At 47.7% G+C, this 18,783-nt stretch overlaps 1 protein-coding gene across 4 annotated transcripts in view; it reads left to right on the top strand.

Annotated features, from left to right (window-relative positions):
• The window catches only part of VTI1A (vesicle transport through interaction with t-SNAREs 1A), a 368,250-nt gene extending 350,350 nt beyond the window's left edge, over positions 1 to 17,900 (top strand). For all 4 annotated transcript variants that reach the window (XM_043475444.1, XM_043475442.1, XM_043475447.1 and 1 more), the window contains one exon: positions 14,923 to 17,900. Coding sequence is in view for 2 of the 4 variants with exons in the window: in XM_043475442.1 (XP_043331377.1) it covers positions 14,923 to 15,016 (94 nt within the window). In the remaining 2 variants the exon portion in view is untranslated. The remainder of the gene's footprint in view (positions 1 to 14,922) is intronic.
• Positions 17,901 to 18,783: the final 883 nt, after the last annotated feature.

Genomic DNA, 18,783 nt, shown 5'->3' with positions numbered 1-18,783 from the left:
ACAAGATGACTCAACAGGTTGGGCGTAGAGGCCATCCTGCAAACCTCTCTGCCACTTATCCTCCAAAAAGAGGCCACTTGGTTTCCCATGTCAAGGGCACTGGCTTATAAGATGTTGCACATCAGATGTACACCCTCCTCCTTGAGAGTCACCAGCCAGGCTCTCCAGCGCCTTCTCCAGGCTGTGAGGATCAAGGGGGCTGCAGATGTGTGGTCCAGCCTTGACCTCTGTCTGTGCTTTTCATCGCCTCGTGAGAGGTCCAGAAGGCATGCACAAGCTGGTTTCTGGCTTCTGTTGACCTCTCTCTCTAGCCCTTGACCCTGCGGTTAGGAATCAGTTATGGGCTAAGTTGGATGCACTCAGTGTAGACCCTGGTTATTGATGCTCACACCAAGGCTGAACTTCAGACTTCTGCAGGGTCAGGAGGGCTGGGCTCTTTCTGCCTCTGTGAGAATCTCCAACAATGTAGGGTGAGGAGACGCTCCCTGACCCACCCCCTTCCTTTTAACTCACCTGTTAATAACTAGCCGGAGGTCACAGACTAAAGATCAGGACTGCTCTGACCCATAGACACATGTGCTTTGTTTGGCTGCCCAGTGTTTTGGAAAACTTTTTCTTAGTTGCCAATATTTAAAACTTGAGAGATTTTGCAGAAAGAGCACAATTTCTGGCTTCTCTTGGCAAAAAAGAAGATCCAGCTGTACTAAGCCAACTTTCCATCCCCAGAGCAACTAGGAGCAGCACCCCAATTTAGAAAGAGGGCAGGCACACCCGGTTCTCCAGTCCCCTCTCCTGATACCTGCAGCCCTCAGACTGGAGATACCCGCTCCTCCCCGCCAGACTTTCTTCCTTGGTTAGAGAAGAGAATTGCAGATGTTCCCAGGCCAGCAGGTGACCGCCAGCAGGTGACGTGGCTTCACCTGTGCAAACCTGGGGCTCCTGCTATCTAATTGTCACCCTGTCCCACCCTCCTCCCTCCCAAAGAAGTGTGAGTCAGCCATCGTGCTTATCTTAAATAAGCCTTCAGAGGAGGTCTTCTTAACCTGGGGCTCACCTGCTCAGAAATGATTAATGCTGCTGTGGGGAACCCAGAGGGATGGGGAGGGAGGTGGGAGGGGGCTTCAGGATGGGGGACACATGTACACCTGTGGCTGATTCATGTCAATGTACAGCAAAAACCACTACAATATTGTAAGTAGCCTCCAATTAAAATAAATTAATTTTTTTAAAAACTTAAAAAAAATCAGTTTAGAGTGAAAGATGGTGAAGGAGATATGAGTTTGAGCAGACAATGCACACCCTCCTGGGTGTCTCCCGCAGAGCACCCAGGGATTCATGTCAGCAGAAAATCCCTCCCTGAGGTCAGGAGCGGTGTGCCTGGACCCCAGAGCGAAGGTCACCTGATGGGAGCTGGCCTGTGAGGAGCCACTGTGGAGATGGAACTGGTGGGAAGGCAGAGAACGAAAAGGAGAAATACCCTGACTTCTCGCTCCCTCCCACCCCACTGTCCTGCCAATGCCTCCCATTGAACACAGTGGGCAGCCAGCCCACAGGGGTTGGGGTGGTGGTGGAGGCAGTCTCTTTACGATATAGAGCAAAGCAGTGAAGGGATAAGAAAAGGATCTGAAGACACATGGCCCCAGGCTTGGCACAGTGGGGATATGAGTTAAGACATATCCCATTCAGTCACGGAATCAAATCTGGATGAAAGAGAGAAGTTCTTATGTTATGATCTAGAAAACATAACCACATCCCTCAAGAGTTGACAGAGATGCAGGTGGCTGATAAACCTTTGCCAAAATGTTTTATTCCCCCGACATCAGGAAAGAAAAAAGGTGTAAATCCGTGACTCTTAGGAGACACGTATCTAATGTCAGATCTTGCAGGAAATATTGTGAAAGCCCATCACAAAAGCCAAGGCAGCCATGTCTCCACCCGTGTGACCTCAAGCCGGCCCTGATCCAGAAGAGGCATCTTGGCTGTCAAGGGGCGTCTCCAGGGAAACTGACAGCTGGGGAGGGCAGCCTCCAACTTCCTGGGTAACTGAGTAGCTGCTGAAGGTGGGGCTTCCAGGAGATGGGCTGAGCCTGGGCCCCACAAGGCAAGCTAATCAAGGCCAGCAATGGGATGTGCCCTCCAGGAATCAGCAGAGGAATCTGAAGGTCTTCCAGGCTAAGGCACCTGATGGGGCGTGTCTACTGGAGGGGAGGGAGCAGGCAAACAAGGAGGAATTTCAGGACTCACTGCTGGGAGATGAGTGAGCAATAGATAATAGGAGTGAATGGACTGTTGCTCACCAGGCTCCTCTGTCCATGGGATTCTCCAAGCAAGAATACTGGAGTGGGTGGCCATTCCCTTCTCCAGAGTATCTTCCCCACCCAGGGATGGAACCTGGGAATGTGAGCAGATTCTTTACCGTCTGAGCCACCAGGGAAGCCCCGATAAAATAATAGCTATTATAGTTCAGTTCTAAGCAGCTACTATTGCCAAGCACTGGTCCAAACACTTGATGTTGACTTAAGTCACTTATTTATTCATGTAATTAATTGACCAAGGTACTGCTATTATTAACCCTATTTTTCTGATGAGGAAGCTGAAGCATTGGTTCTTTGGACCTTTCAGATTCCTTGTATTGGTACTTTCATCTTTTTTTTTTTTAAACAGAGGACTGATGGAGGATTTTCCACTTTTTATTTTGCCAAGTAAGGGGGACTAGTTTTCCAAAGAGAGTGTATGTTTCCAATGTCCAAGTCAGGACCCTGAAAGAAAACAGTGACATCTACTATCACCATCACTCCACAAAATAAAGAATATTTCACACTAAAAGAGCCAAGGATATAATCTTGGAGAAGTAATGAAGTAATTTGCCCTACTAGTGTGTGGCAGATTCAAATCTAGGCAGTTGGATCCAGAAATGAAGGCGACTGATTAACTTCTGGCCAAATGTAGCTCATGGCTTCTCTGGAGAGTAAGGGAGGTGGGGGGACTCTCAAGGGAGGGGTTGGGGAGTGGCTCGTTCAGGAGGGCAGTGGAGAAGAGTGTAAAGATGAAGATGTCCAAGACTTGCCTTCAGACAACGAAGGCGAGTCTGACAGAGAACATGAGACACACCAGTTACACAAATAACCACTTTATTATGTGTTCATCCAGCGGGGGTGGAAGATAAGACTGGAGATGTGGGCTGGGGCTTCAGGGAACTCCTTTGTCTAAAGAGGCATGATATAATCTCCACCTCATGGGATTGTGGTAAGGGTTCAACAAAGTGCAGAAAATGCCAGAACAGCACCTGGCTGGGAGTCCACATCCCACTCAGATGAGCTTGCGGGCATGGCATGGCTGCAGCTCTCATCGCTGTCACTGATGTTGCTGCCGGCATCACCATGGCAACCACAGTGTGACAGCGTGAGGAGGAATCTCCAGAGGGTAGAGCTGGGTGGGATTTTCCAGCTCTGGGGTTCACAAACTTTGACATTTCTTGGATTTGGGACTTTTTAAACAGAGGACTGAAGGAGGATTGTCCACTTTTGATTTTGCCAAGTAAGAGAGAGTAGTTTCCAAGGAGAGAGCACATTTCCAATGTCAAAACAAGGAGATTGGAGGGGAAAAACATACCATCTGCTATTACCGTCACTCCATAAAATAAAGGACATCTGCACACAGAAACAGTATGAAGGACACAATCTCAGAGAAAAGGGCAGTCCTTGAAATCAAGTAATCTGGTTTTAGGACTTCCCTGGTGGCTCAAATGGTAAATAATCTGCCTGCAATGCGGGAGACCTGGGTTCTAGCCCTGGGTCAGAAAGATCCCCTGGAGAAGGAAATGGCAACCCATTCTAGTATTCTTGTCTGGAGAATTCCATGGACAGAGGAGCCTGGTGGGCTACAGTCCGTGGGGTCTCAAAGAGTTGGACGCAACTAAGGCACTAACACTTAATCTGTCCTTTTTTTTAAAAAAAAAAAAAAAAGGAGGCCGCTAGGTCATTCTTTTTTCATCTTCAGCTTCTGCCTGGCATTTGGGAATCACAGTTATCCATCCTTCCATGTCCCTCTTCAATGGGTTGTCCATGAAGTTCCTTCAAGTTTTTCCGTAAGTTGTTACTGAAAACCTGAATGAACATTTTGGCCACCCAGTATATAGACATGGCACTGGGTTGGGCTCAGTAAGAGACTGATAGGTTCTGAGCTGTGTTCCTGGATTTTGTTGAATGTTCCCTGTTGGCAGAAGACATATTTGGAGTCGCCATGATGTGCAGTTGCCATAGTGGCCCCAGCCACTCTCTTGAGAATGAGGATCACAGTGAACCAGGAATGGGCCTGGGGGTCTGAAGACATGGCTGTGTCGACCATGGTCGACCTCGGGCATGTCCCTCCACCTCTCAAGGCCTCCGGGTCCATGACTCTAAAACTAGAGTGTGGAGACCTTCTCCAGCTCTGGGAGTCTGCAAACCTGGGAGAGATTACGTGTAACTTGCCTATCTACAGCATCCTTATTTCATTTTCTTCAACTATTTTCCAAGCCCTTTGATTGAAGCAAGCTGCCCTGATCCTCTCTGAAAGCCTGGTAGCCAGCAAAGCTCTCCAGGCCCCCTGCCATCATCAAGTCCATATTTAAGAATGGCAGCGGGCCGCACTGCCGGGGCTGAAATGTGATGTATGTTTGGCCCCGCAGAGTGCAGTGTAACTACACACCACTGATCAGACCCTGGCGGACTTATCAATGGGCTCTGACAGGTACTTGCTGGCTGCCTTCCCGGGCTGGGAAGGTCTCCTCAAGCCAGCCAATGGGATGCCCTCCCTTTGCCTTTGATGTTCATGAGGCCACCTCAGAGGGAAGGCTTGCCCTGCCAGAGACAGTGTTACCATGAGACCCAGATGTACCAGCCTGTGGGATCAAGAAGTCTGGTGAGCTTGGGGTGGGGTGGGGGGGAGCAGCTTCTGGGACACCACCTCCACCACCCCACCCAGCCCCTGGAGGCTCCGCAGGCAGCTCTCCCAGCTTCTGACCACTTTTCTCTTGCCTGTCCTGTCTCCTGAAACCGCATTTCCTTTCAGAGAATGACTTGCCAACTGCATGCATATAAAGGCTTTACCTTTTCAAAGTGCTATATAATCTTTAATGAGCTAATCCTCTTCTCCCTGGGGTGGCTGGTGAACAGGCTGCTTTTGCTTGGGAGGAAACTGGAGTGACTTGCTCCAGGTCACCTCAGGCCAACCCAGGATTGTGGGTGCACAACAAATTGTCCCCAGCCCCTAATGACGGCCTTTGTTGTGAGACTTCTGTAATTGATTGCTCTTTGTGACACTGTTGGCTCCCGCAGGGCAGGACTCCGGGTTTCCTTTTTTTCTGCCGAGGGACTTGGCCAGACCTGCTGTCCCCATCTGCACAGCATGCAAGGACCACAGTCTCCAGCGGAGGAGAACGTGCCCTCGATAGCTTTTAGCTTTAAGTCCAGGAGTGCGCAAACCACCGATAGCGTGCAAAACCTAGCTCCCTCTCTGCTTTCGGATGGCCCGTGGGATAAAAATGGTTTTGACACTTTGAAATGGCTGGAAACCAATCAAAAGGAGAATATTTTTCAATATGGGAAAATTACATGAAATTCAAATCCCAGGGTCTGTAAAGAAAGTTTTATTAGAACACAACCATACTCGCTGGTCCACACATGGCCTCGGTCTCCTTTTGCACCTCACAGGCAAAGTCAAGTAGTTGCAACAGAGGCAGTATGGTCCACAAAGCCTGAAACAGTTACCATCGTGGGTTGTATTATGTGTTCACCCCTTCCTCCCATGCCCTCCCCCCAAGTCCATATATTGAAGTACCTCAGAGTGTGACCCTGTTTGGAAATCTTTGCAAAAACAATTACTTAAGATGAGACATTCCTGGAGCAAGATAGTCCCCTGGTCCAATACAACTGGTGTCCTTAGGAAAGAGGAAATTTGGATGCAGATATACACACAGGAAAAAACATCATGTGAAGATGAAAGCAGAGATCTCAGTGATGCTTCTCCAAGCCAACGAACTTCAGATATTGCCAGCAAACCACCAGGAGCTGGGGGAGAGGCATGGAACAGATTCACTCTCCCAGTGCTCAGGAGGCTTCAACCTGCCAACACCTTGATCTAGGACGCCCAGCCTCTGGCAAGTGAAGCAGTACATTTCAGCCACCCAGTCTATGATACTTTGTTACTGTAATTCCAGCAAACCAGTATGTTTATTATCTGACCCTTTACAGAAAAAGTTTGTGGATCCCTGTTAAATTAAGTAGAAACTTGGAAACAGAGTGCTATTCATCCTCACTCAGGACCTAGCCTCTGTGTGCCACATGCTGGCTCCTGTCACTCCTGGGACTTCCCTGGTGGTCCAGTGGCTAAGATTCCAAACTCCCAATGCAGGGGGCCTGGGTTTGATCACTGGTCAGGGACCTAGAACCCACATGCTGCAACTAAGACCCATAGCAGCCTAAATAAAGAATTATTAAAAACAAAAACAAAAAAACCTATCCCTCCTGTGTCCTCTTCCCTCAGGATTCATGGATAACTGACCACTTCTAAAAGCTGGTCAGTAAATACGGACTCAGTATGGCAGGTGATGGCTTAGTAAGTTGGCCCAGAGATAACATCTGGCCTTCTTCTTGTTTTAAATATCTTGTCCCAGAGGCAGGAGTCTCTGTGGGAGGAGACCTCTCTGGTCTCTCATCTCACATGGCTTTGAGCCACTGCCCACTCTGTTCATGAATGGAAAGGTCATTCTGAGATGAAAGAACCAACAGCTCCTGAAGCTTGTGAGCCCCACAGCTGTATGCAGAACTTCCAGCGAGCCAGACTGGAGCTGTCCTAACCTCAGAGGAGGACAAGAGTGTGCAGAAATGGAGAACGACTGGTCATTGTGAAGACTGAGACCAGATGGTCAGGTTCACATCCTGGTGTGGATGTGAGAACTCTGAATATTCATGTCCTAGGGCTGCCATGATACAGCACCAAAAAAAAAAAAACAAAACAAAACTGGGTGACTTAAAACAACAAAAATGTGGACCACGCTCCCTCCGAGGGCTCTTGGGAAGAACTCTTCTCTGCCTCTTCCAGCTTCCGGTGGCCACACGCACTCCTTGGCTTGTGGCAGCCTCTCTCCAGTCTGCATCTGACTCCACAAGGCCTTCTGCCCTATGTATCTGTCCTCTCTTCTCATAAGGACACCTGTCATTGGATTAGGGCCCACCCTACACCCAAGATGACTTGACTCAAGATCCTTCACAAATTAAATCTGAGAAGACCCTGTTTCCCAATGAGATCAGGTTCTGAGGTGGACTTGAATTTGGGGTGGGTGAGACAGGTGCAGGGGTGGCTCTTCAACTGAGTACAGTATGGTTGAAAGTGAGAGAAGCCCCAGCCAAGCTTGCTCTAGTCAAAAGAGAATCGTTTGGATCCTATAACTAGGAGGTTTAAATGTGACTCTTCAGGCACACAGCAGGGGTTCAAGTAACGCCCTTACAATCCATCTTTTTCTCATCTCCTGGCTCTCTGTTCCTCTGTGTTGGCATCGTTCAGGCAGGTTCCCCTCCTGCGTGGTGATAAGAACGCCTCCCACCCTCCATGTGCGGTTGATGCATGCATGCTGATGCATGCTCAGTCCCTTCAGTCACGTCCAATCCTTTGCGACCCTATGGACTGTAGCCCGACACTCTCATCTGTCCATGAGATTCTCCAGGCAAGAATATTGTACTGGGTTGCCATTTCCTCCTCCAGAGGATCTTCCCAACCCAGGGATTGAACCTGCATCTCTTATGTCTCCTGCATTGACAGGTGGGTTCTTCACCACTAGCGCCACATGTCCACCCAACATATCTCCCTCCAACCTCTCTGTGCTAGGCTCCCATTGTCCGTCTAGCCAGTCCGAGTAAAGAGAGTACCTTTTTCTTGAGTTTTTAGGAAAAGTCCTCATAGGACTCCATCTGGCTTGGTTGGTACGCTAATTCCTACACAAGTGACTCTGCAGGGGCCAGAGAACTAGTTAGCTGGGCCTGCCTGGATCACGTGTCCACGTGTGGAATCAGAGAGTGGGGGTGCCCCACCTGAATCCCTGGGGTAAAGCAGGGGATTCCTCCTGAAGACATAGGACCTGGAAGACCCTGGGTGGACATTATCAGAGGCCATAACAAACACACAGCTCTAGTTCAGAGGCAGCCAGGTAAAGTTAAAGTTAGTGTTAGAGGCTGATTCCCAACAAACCATTTCTGCTGCTCCTATTTTCATCTCTTTTTGGTGAAGACTAACGTGGAATTGGATGCAGAACTGGGGGAGACTTTCCCTTGGCCCTTGTTTTTGAAAAGTTCCTTCCCCTACTGCTCTCCTGGTTGCTAAATATCCTTCCAATTGTTACTCTTCTGTCAGAACCCAAAGGTGGGGCATCGTTATTCAGGCCTGGTGGGCCAGGCAGGAAAGCGTGTGCTGGACAGGACCCCAAACCTGTGGCGTGTTTTGCCATCTCCAGCTAGTGAATGCAGGCTTGTAAAGAGGCTTAGATGGTTGGGGGGACGGGGGAGGCGGTGGTTAAGAACTAACTCCTAAAGCTGTGCATGTCTACAAGCAGCCCTTAAAAACCAGAAAGACAACCACATCAACCTCCAGGGGAGCTTCATTCATTCATACATTCAGCAAGCTTTTCTTTTTTTTTTTGAGAATGTCTGTGCCAAGCTCTGTTTTAACCACTGGGAATACAAAAGACAAAGGAGATTCAGACTGTCGAAGGGTCACTTTTTTTTTCCACTGGGGAAACATGCACAGAAACAGAAAATTCATAAAACTGTGTGGTTAGTGGTGAGAGAGGGGCCCAGGGAAATCCAAGAGTGAACAAGGGGTGTGGCTGGGAAATTCTCCTGGAAGAGGTGAGGAAAATATGCCTCCTGTAGATCAAGGACTTGGTTTTGGAATCAGGGTGAATCAACCTAAAACTACTTTTTGGTTTCAAATAGCAGAAAATGGAGCTCAAACTGAATTCAGGAATAGAGTTCATTTATTTTCTCATGTAACTGAAAGTCCAAAAGAAAGATGTTTGATAGAGAGGTTCACCATGTCTTCAGGACTGGAGTTCCATTTCTCTGCCTTTCCTTCAACTCTGCTATCCTCCATGGGTCAGCTTCTTTCTTAGAAGCTGGCTTCCCTCATGGAAACAAAAGGGCTGCAGCAGATCCCGGCCTGACATCCACTCACCACATGGTCCAGGTGACTTCACATTCTAAGCAAACCTTCTGCCATTCACTCAGTTGCACAGGCTTCATTCACGTGCCTGCTTCTGGTGCAGTAACTGTGGTCAGGAGCGTGGAACACAGTGACCTCTTATCGTAGGTCACAGCTCTGCCCCTGGAGCTAGGGATAGTGTCAGATGTTTGGAATGGAGAAATGAATGCAGCCAACATGTATCTGCTTTTCATGGGAAGTAGAATGCCCACCTGAGCTTGCTGAAACTTTCATCAGCACACACTGGCATTGGTTATAGCTGAGTCTTCAGTGAGGAGTCTTATAACCAAGAAGGGAGTGAAGGGGCTCTTAGCTTCTGAAAACCAAGAGACAAAAAACCTGTTCTTCAAGGAAAGAAGTCGTGTCATGCTAAGTCACTTCAGTCGTGTCTGACTCTTTGTGACCCCCATGGACTGTAGCCTACCAGACTCCTCTGTCCATGGGATTTTCCAGGCAAGAATACTGGGGTGGGTTGTTGCCATTTCCTCCTCCAGGGATCTTCCTGACCCAGGGATCGAACCTGCGTCTCTTACATCTCCTACATTGGCAGGCAGGTTGTTTACACTGGTGCCACCTGGGAAGCCCATATGAGCCTTCCTCATACCCTGGCATCTGTGATGCTTTAAACCAAAGCCTCATCTGGCTTGGTCAGCCACCCCGTCTTGGAGAACTGGGGCAGGAGTACATCACCCAGTATAGCTGATGGTGCAGTTTCAGTGACTCCCAAATCTCACTGTCTTCATGCTAGTCCACCATGGGTCATGCTGAGCCCCCAGGGCAATGGTCTTCCATGGGGCGACTCAGGGATCCAGGCAGAAGGAGTCTCCATCATCCTGAACCTCCACTCCTGGAATGCTGTTGCTGTTCAGTTGCTCAGTCGTGTCTGACTCTGCGACCCCATGGACTGCAGCACGCTGGCTTCCCTGTCCTTCACCATCTCCCAGAGCTTGCTCAAACTCATGTCCATTGAGTCAGTGATGCCATCCAACCATCTCGTCCTCTGTCGTCCCCTTTTCCTCCTGCCTTCTATCTTTCCCAGCATCAGGGTCTTTTCCAATGAGTCGTCTGGCTGTTCACATCAGATGGTCAAAGTATTGGAGCTTCAGCATTAGTCCTTCCAATGAATGTTTAGGACTGATTTCCTTTAGGATTGACTGGTTTGATCTCCTTGCCGTCCAAGGGACTCTCGAGCATCTTCCACCACAGTTGCTCAATCGTGTTCGTCCCTTTGCAACCACACAGACTGTAACCTCTGTCCATGAAATTCTCCAGGCAAGAATACTGGTGTAGGTAGCCATTCCCTTTTCCAGGGAATCTTCCCCAAAGCAGGGATCAAACCCAGGTCTCTTGCACTGCAGGCAGATTCTTTACCATCTGAGCCAGTAGGGAAGCACCTCCAAGAATGTACACCCTCCTAGAACAGAATAACAAGGGAAGAGTCAGCTAGAGAGTCAAACCCTGGAAGTTAAATGCCTCCACCCAGAAGTGACGCCCAGCTCTTTTGCTCACACTCCACTGACTAAGATAGGTCACATGGTCACATCTGACATCAAGGGGCAGGTGAGTGTCTGTACCCAGAAACAGAGAGGTGCATGGTGGTGAATGTGGAGATGCCTACGACGGTGGAATTCCTGGGTTCCTCCAGTGAGAGAGCGGAGGGCGGTTCCAGGTGCCTGCCTGCCTACTTCCCTTCAACCAGTCTTCTGTGATTCCAGCTGCCACACGCTGGAGCTTGTTTCCAGAGCGGGGAGGAGACTGGCAATGGAAAGATTAGCCGCTCCCTGGGTTCCACACAGGGATCAGTATTTTCAATAGTACTTTGTGAGTTCAGCCTCAAAGTAAATGGTTAATTCATCTTGTATCAACAGCACTGTGATTCATAATGTAAACTTGGAGAATCCTTGATGTTTCGGGCCCACATTCCTTTTAATTTGGCTCTGCATTCTTTTAAAGCCACAGCGTGCTCACTTAATAGAATGCAGCATGCAAATGCACAAGTTTTTGCCTAGAGGCAATTTAGCCTGGCTGTTTCAATGGATGTCTTCTTTCAAGTGTATATTCTTTCTTAAATTATTTACTGGGTAAACACACTTTGCATTTTCAAAAGGGAGATTAAGACTGCTTGCTGCAGACCTAGTGAAACATAAAGCCCCCACCACCCCATCCCCAACCCTGTCCAAAGTTAGAAAGTAGTTACTTTGGGCTTCCCCCAAGGTTCCTTCTCTGCCTCTCGAGCTGGGAACCCCGCTTCCTGGCTTGTGGTTCTGACTCTCTCTGGACTCTGCATTCCTTTCTGCTTCGCCTGCGGCCGTACCTGCCAGCAGCCCCTGGCCGGGACAGTACTCCAGGCCTCCTCACAGATGGGGCCCTCCAATGCCAGCCCATGTTTCCCTGTCCAGGCTGGCTCGGTCTTATTCACCCAAGGGCCCCAGTGGCTCACTTTTCTGGTCCTTAGAGGTGCTATATCCAACACCTTTGAGGTCCAAAGCTGGGTTGGTGGCTGGGCCAGGGTCAATCTCACTTCCAACTCTGTGAACACCAATTCTCTTTATTTACTTATTTATTTGCCCCTCTGCACAATTCATCCCAAATATTTGCCAGCCTTTGGTTGAAAGCAAACCTTCTCTCCTGCTGACCTTTTCCACTGCCTGCACCCGGTTCCATGAAGACCATTCCTTCTCCCTGCTTCAGGGAAAGGTCCCAGTAGTGCAGTGTTCCACCTTTGGGGGACTTTTTTGTTTATTCATTTAGTTACTCAGTCGTGTCCAACTCTTTGTGACCCCATGGACGGTAGCCTGCCAGGCTCCTCTGTCCATGGGATTTCCCAGGCAAGAATACTGGAGAGGGTTGCCATTTCCTTCTCCAGGGGGTCTTCCCGACCCAGGGATTGAACCTACGTCTCTTGGCACTGGCAGGGGGTTCTTTACCACTGAGCCACCAGAGAAGCCCTTTGGGGGATTTACCTCAGCTTTTAACTTCAGGTTTTTCTGTGTAGACTCCCTGAGATTTTCCTGCAAGTTAAATTTGCGCAGATTTCTTTTCCATTCTCCTTTGAATGGAATGATTACAATTATAGTTCTTTCACTGTCATCCTTTGGATGGATCTCCTGGGGACCTACTTGCCAGTCTCCATGACTTGTGCTGGGGCTGCAGAGGTGACGGCGCCAGGAACTGAGGATGCACCAAGGTCTTTCTGAACCTCTGTGAGCCTGTGGCACCTTTCTTGGGATCAGGTGTGTGTGCACTGAGTGAATTAAAGATACGACCCATTAGGAAAGATCATGAGTGAAACCCACTTCTCTTTGCCTGGAGATGAGGGAAACCCAATTAGGAAGACCAGGAAAGAGCTGAGGATTTAGGGATCCCTGTGTCTTCATTTTTCTAACCATGCCTCGGATTAAACAAGTAACACTCACAGTTAATCCTTTATAAATTAGCATCATGGATGCCTTGGGGCCCTCAACCCACAAATAAAATGGTTGTCAACCAAGAGACACACTACCGTATATTACTTAAGGCAGAATTTTAAAGAGTTTTCATGCTTTTAATCTGTTTCACTGCTGAGTTTCAATTTTGCTGATTTCCTTTGCAAGTCTGATGAGGGTGACTGTGGTAAATAGAGATTTTGACAGTGACTCGGGCAAACAGGATGTGTAGGGACAGTTCTGAAGATTTCTGCCCCTTCCTGAAAGAAGGGGGGAAAATCCATCTAGGTTTTAAATCAAGCCACCACGTCGCACTGATCAGTGTTCCTAATTAGCCTCGCTTTTAACAAGCCGTGAAGTCCTGTTTTTATTTCTTTATTTTGGGGACAGAGGATCTTCCTGGCTCCTGAGTAAATATGGCCTGTTAAGTCTGAATTAGCTGTCATCACAGAAGAATTAATGTCAGGGCGCAGCCTTTCTAGTGGAGAAGGGAAGAAGCAAACGAGACAGATCTTAGCTGAGCCTTACGTGATAAATGAGGACCAGGCGAATCATTCATCTCCTTCGAGGAAAGTGGACACAGGCACTAAAGCAGTTTTGCGGAAGACGTGTCAGCAAATGTGATCATTTTGTAACCTGTCAGGAGGAGAGAGCTGGTCCTTCAAGGGGGGCCACAAGGGAGTGGGTTTGTCTGATGCGACTGTCTCTGTCCATCCATTTAGGCTTGGGGAAGAAGGGGGTGGGCGAGGGAGGATCCAGCTGAAACCACAAGGATGCTGTCATCCTTCTGAGAAAGAAACTCATCCAGAAGCTAGAAAAGACTGAACACCTTGTAAAGATGTATTCTCGAAGATGTGAGTTTAGGAGGATGGGGTCTCCGTTAAACTGGGGTCTGCGTGGTCCCACCTAGCTCCTCCTGTGGGAATCTCCATCCAGTGTTCTGTGTCTAGACGGGCAGCAGAACTTTTTCTTCTTCTTCATCTTTTTAATATTTATTTATCTGGCTACGCCATGCCTTTGTTGTGACATGCAAGATCTTCCATTTTAATTGTGGCATGGGAGACCTGTAGTTGCAACATGAGAACTCTTAAGTTGGGGCATGTGGGGTCTAGCTTCCTGACCAGGGATCAAACCCCAGGCCCTCGGTATTGAGAGCATGGAGTCTTAGCCACTGGACCACCAGGGAAGTCTCCAGCAGGCCTTTTTCTGCTTGATGTTTGGAGGACGGACAGATGGGGTTTGCTGTGAGGTCTTGATGGTATGGACAGCCCGCCTGGAGGGCCCACCAGCCCGCCTCTATTTCTGCCTGCTTGGTTTGGTGGGAGCAAGTGTGGGCGAGGCTGTCTGACCCAGCTTCCCTTGGAAAACCTCAACCTGAGATTGTGATGTTTGACCTCTTTTCTCAGAATGAGGTAACAGATTATGAAACAACTTCATCAGAAGCCCTCTGCAGGCATTCTAGGAGCATGCATCTTCACTCTAGTTCTACTTTGAGCTCCCAGTTCCCCATCTGCATTTAGCAGAGCCAGGGCTGAGGGGGTGGGAGTCCCGAGAGGTGAGCCCCCCCCCCCCAACCAAAGCACACCAGGCACCTGGGCCATATTTTGTATGAACCTGCATTTCCATCTTTCTTTTTTTTTTTTTTTTTGCCACGGAGCACATGTAATGTTTCCTCCTGGCGTCACAGAGCGTGAGCCCCAGTGACAGATGACGGTTTCATAGCCTGAGCTGCAAGCTTGACACTTGCTTCTTAATCTTGTCCTTTTCTTCCTAAGTCTCTCTTTTACTTTTCCCCGGGTATTGCTGTACAGGTAAGTATCTTACTGTGACATGTTTCCTTAGTCTTTCACTTTCACTGGAAACACTGAGGGAAAAGGAAAAAAAAACAAAAAACCAAGGCTTGTCTCACATGTTAAATTAAAAAGAGAAGCTCGCATGGGGCCCTTGATCCCTGAAAGATTACTATGTGGGACTTGGAACCCAGAAAGCCATTTGAATCACCGTAGCTTCGCCGTAAGCATTTCTCCCAGTGCTGCATGACAGTCGCGGTAGAGTCGTTCATTTGCTGGCGGATCGTTTGTGGAAGCACAGAGCTGCATGGTCTCTCTCTCTCTCTCACACACACACACACACACCCCCCCCTCATACCGGGCTCCCAACCCCCACCCATGAAGCCTCCCTTTGATTAGCCGACTTGGTCTTGTATGATCTTTGTCCTCTGTTTATCTGTGTGAATTGTTTTTCCTCCATTGCTCTCTCCTAGAATCATCCAGAACCGGATCCTGATCGTCATCTTGGGCATCATCCTGGTTATCACCATCCTGACGGCGATCACTTTTTCTGTCAGAGGACACTGATGTATCTGCTCTTCCTTGATAAACAGCGACCACGGCTCGTTCTGAGTAATTAAGACAAAATGGTCACATGAATCATTTTCTTGCGCTGACAGGCTCTGAATGACCCTCCCTCTCTCTCTCGCCACTGTTCAGCTGAAGTGCAAAGACTGTAAAAATATTTTCTATTCCTGTTTGCATGTGGGTTGGTTTCCTTTTCTAGGTTTGTCTTGTCCTTTATAGGGGAAGGCGAGTGTTTATTTGCCTTTTGGTAATTTCATCTACTGACCAGAATAGCCTGGGTGACCTTCTTGCTTGCCCTGTGGACGTGGCAGGGGTCACGGTTGGGGAGAGGGCACAGATGAGTCAGTCACAGCGGCTTCTAATGGGCTGTGCTGTTTGTCTCACACCTCTTGTCACCGATCAACCCTTCTGTGATGTCTGAGGATAAAAAATGCAGAGACCAGCAGGGCCAGAGCCACTGACTGGCCCTGCAAACCAGTCCTGTTCCTCCCCAGACATAATGAATATAGTCCACCTGCCTGAGTGTTTTCATTGTAAAGGTGGGTATTTAAAAGCAGTTGTGTGGGAAATTGACTTAGCACTTTCCCCGTTTTTCTATGCATACTTTTTTTTTTTTTTAAACCCAAGAATATTTTTTGCTGAGTCTGCCCAATATCCACTTTTCACAACTTTGATTACTGGCTGCAATAAAGATTCCCTTGCCTTCCAAAAATCCCATCCTCCCCAGAATCTGGTGGCAGAGAGTGCCCCAGCACAGTACTTCCCGGTGACCTCCTCTCCCCTGACCTGTGTAGGCGTCTCTGTATCCTTTCCATCTTAATATGTACTGTCAAAAGGAGCCCTCATACATGCAGAGGGTCTGTCAAGGTTCTCTCCACATCCATTCCAGTATGTAAAGAGAACATGAATATTTCAGGAAGAGCAGGAACATGATTCCATCAGTGCGAAATTTCAGATGTGATTATCAATATGGTATAGTCCTATAGGCTGATCCACTGGAAATAAACTTGATGGGAAAACATTCGCTAACCTCCTTTCAAAGAATCAGGGGTCGCAGTGTATTACAATAGGACGGCTTGGGTTTTTCACTAACAAATGCGAGCACAGCCTTCCTGAATCCACAAGGTACTCAAACCTCTAACGTGCTTTGTGATTTTCTTTTGGTTTCTTCCTGTCCAAGGGAACCGGGAATTGCGTTCAAAATGAGTTCATTTATGATCAGGCTCCAAGTTGCCTGAGCTGAGGTCATTCTCCCCCTAGTCATAACGCGAAATGTGTTTTTCTTAAGACTTCATAGGCACTTCCAGGGTCCTTTCTATCTTTTGGATATAATTGGGAGCTCTGAATCCTTGAAAAGCAAACCTGTTCCCTTCATAAAAAATGCTAACCACCTGTGCCCATGGGCTGAGATCACCTGGATGCAGCACTTGATTTTTTTTATTCTTCTCCCAACTCAGAAGTGAACCATTATGGTTTAGAGAGGAAACACACAATGGCAAAATCCACCCGAGAAATTGCACTTATTGAAACAGGCTAGGGCCTGCATGTGTTCAGATAAATCATTTAGTATTGTGTAAATAAAGCCGCAGCCTTTACTTCTCGAGGATGGTGTGGGATTTTGGCAGAGCGCAGTAGCTCAGCAAAAGAGGGAGGGCTATACTAATTTTCCTATCAGCTTCAGAGCTCTATCCTAGCAAGAAAGAATCTTTTATTCTGATAACGGAATGAGTGTGTGTGAAACACATCAAAGAAATGATGAAAAAGCAAGGCAACAAGTCATCTCCTTCTCATTGGAAACTCTAATGGTGGGGAAGTATTCTACCAACCTTTCTGGTGGCTTCCCTCAAAACAGCTGGTCTTAGCTGAAGTGTATAATTGGTTACCCAGCCACAGCTCATGCCTATAGACTCTTCCTGAGGCCACCTGGCAAGCCAGGTCGATCTGATCATCTAAACTTGCTGGCTTCTAAATATTTCACCTGATGTTCATGTTGAAAGTAGAGGTGGTGCAGAAAGAGGGTATGGTTCACCTCTCAATGGCAGCTTCTTTGGGGTTCTATCTCTTTATCAGCCCTTGCCGGAGACTTTGCCCCACTTCAACCTTAAGAGTGGGAAGAAGGTGAACAGATAACCCTTGGCCTAACAGCCCCATCCCGTCCACCTCGAGAACAACCTCCTAGACCAGGATAGTGAGCACTTTGTAGGAAGCTGGTCCGAAGGCCCCTGTATCCCCGGCTGGCCCTCCCAAATGCTGCAGACAGACTCAAGGAGCCCCCGGTGAGGAACACTGTTCACCCTGCTTCCCTGGAGACGGGGGAAAGCCCACCGATTCAAAGCCATTCATAGAACTGTGAAAGGTCCTAGGAACTTAGTACGTCGACCTTGATTGATGAATATCTCTAAAGTCAGGAGCCTTTGTTAAAAAATTGTGTTCAGCAGAAGAGTTGGGGGTTGCTGGGGAGGAGGAAGAGGAAGGAGGAAGCCCTTGCCATATAAAATTCATGCAGACTAAACAGTTTCCCTGACAGAATAAATAAAGCGGATGCTGCCCTGCTCCAGAATCAAAAGCAATTTAATTAAAGTCTCTTAAGTTGTAAAGAGTTTTAAATGTTCCATGTTGAAGACGAATGCCAGCAAATGCAGCGGGCCTGACGTCAGCTGCCAGGCCTGGACTGGGAGGCCATTTGCTATTCTGTTTAAGGCAGGCTGGATTGTCTTATTTTGGAACCAGCTTGGTGGGGGGTTTGCTTTGCTACTGCTTCTGAGCCCTGAGCTTCAAAGGCTGAAATTAATGGTGAACAAAATTGTGCGGCTCTGGCCGTCCCATGCGGGGCAAGCCCATTGAGGGTTATCATTAAGTAAAGAAATAAAGAGGGGGAAAAAAGCCTGCCTGTTCCAAAAACCTCATCAGATAATGACCTCAGTGATTGGATTTTCATTACCAAACAGCATCCAGAGATTATCTACTCCATGGAAGAAGGGAGGGGGGAGGGAAAAAAAAAAAGAAAGAAAGGAAAGCAACTGTCTTTCTCTTCCTCTCTCTCTCTCTTTTTTTTTTTTTTGCACATCTTTTCTTTAAAACTGTCAGATCATTTCAGTATTTCAAATCCGAGGAAAACAGCCTGCCTGCTGCTGTATTTGAAGTTGTAATGGTGTCAAAAAGTCACGACTGACTGACAGCCGTCAGTCCCAGAGGGGCTCATTAAATCATAAAAACTTGACAAGGAAATAATTGCGCATCGCCAGCAACTTGGCGCCTGTTTAGACGTTTTTATTTTCTTTCATTATTAGTCCCCACCATTACGTTCATTAACAAATTGCATTAAACAACTGTTAAGGGCTAATGATTTGTTTATCGCTTTTTTTTATTATTATTATTTAAACATTAGCTGTGTCATGTGGTACCCCAGCAGCCTCTTGCCATCATCCAACTGAATATTTTTCCACTCCGAGCTCCGGGTACTGTTGGAATATGAAATAGATTATTCATTACTCTCCTCTTTGCCACTGATTTGGTTTCATGTAGCGTCTTCCACAGAGAAAGATGAAAACTTGTCAAAAATAGGTTATATCTTATTCGAAGGGGCAACAATAGCAGCAGGTACAGGCACACTTTAATATTTAATTAAGGTGGATGTTAACCCCTTTAAATGACTTTAGCTGTAAGTTCTATTCAAATGCAGAAGAGAAAAATAATTGTTCTTAATTTGCAACCTGTTTGGCAGGCACTCTTCATGGAGTTAGCTAGAAATTTAGAGCAGCATTTTT

Source organism: Cervus canadensis, chromosome 8 (assembly GCF_019320065.1).
Source record: "Cervus canadensis isolate Bull #8, Minnesota chromosome 8, ASM1932006v1, whole genome shotgun sequence".
Taxonomy (NCBI): domain Eukaryota; kingdom Metazoa; phylum Chordata; class Mammalia; order Artiodactyla; family Cervidae; genus Cervus; species Cervus canadensis.
Note: the sequence above shows the minus strand (reverse complement) of the source record. Positions and strands in the feature narration are given on the sequence as shown.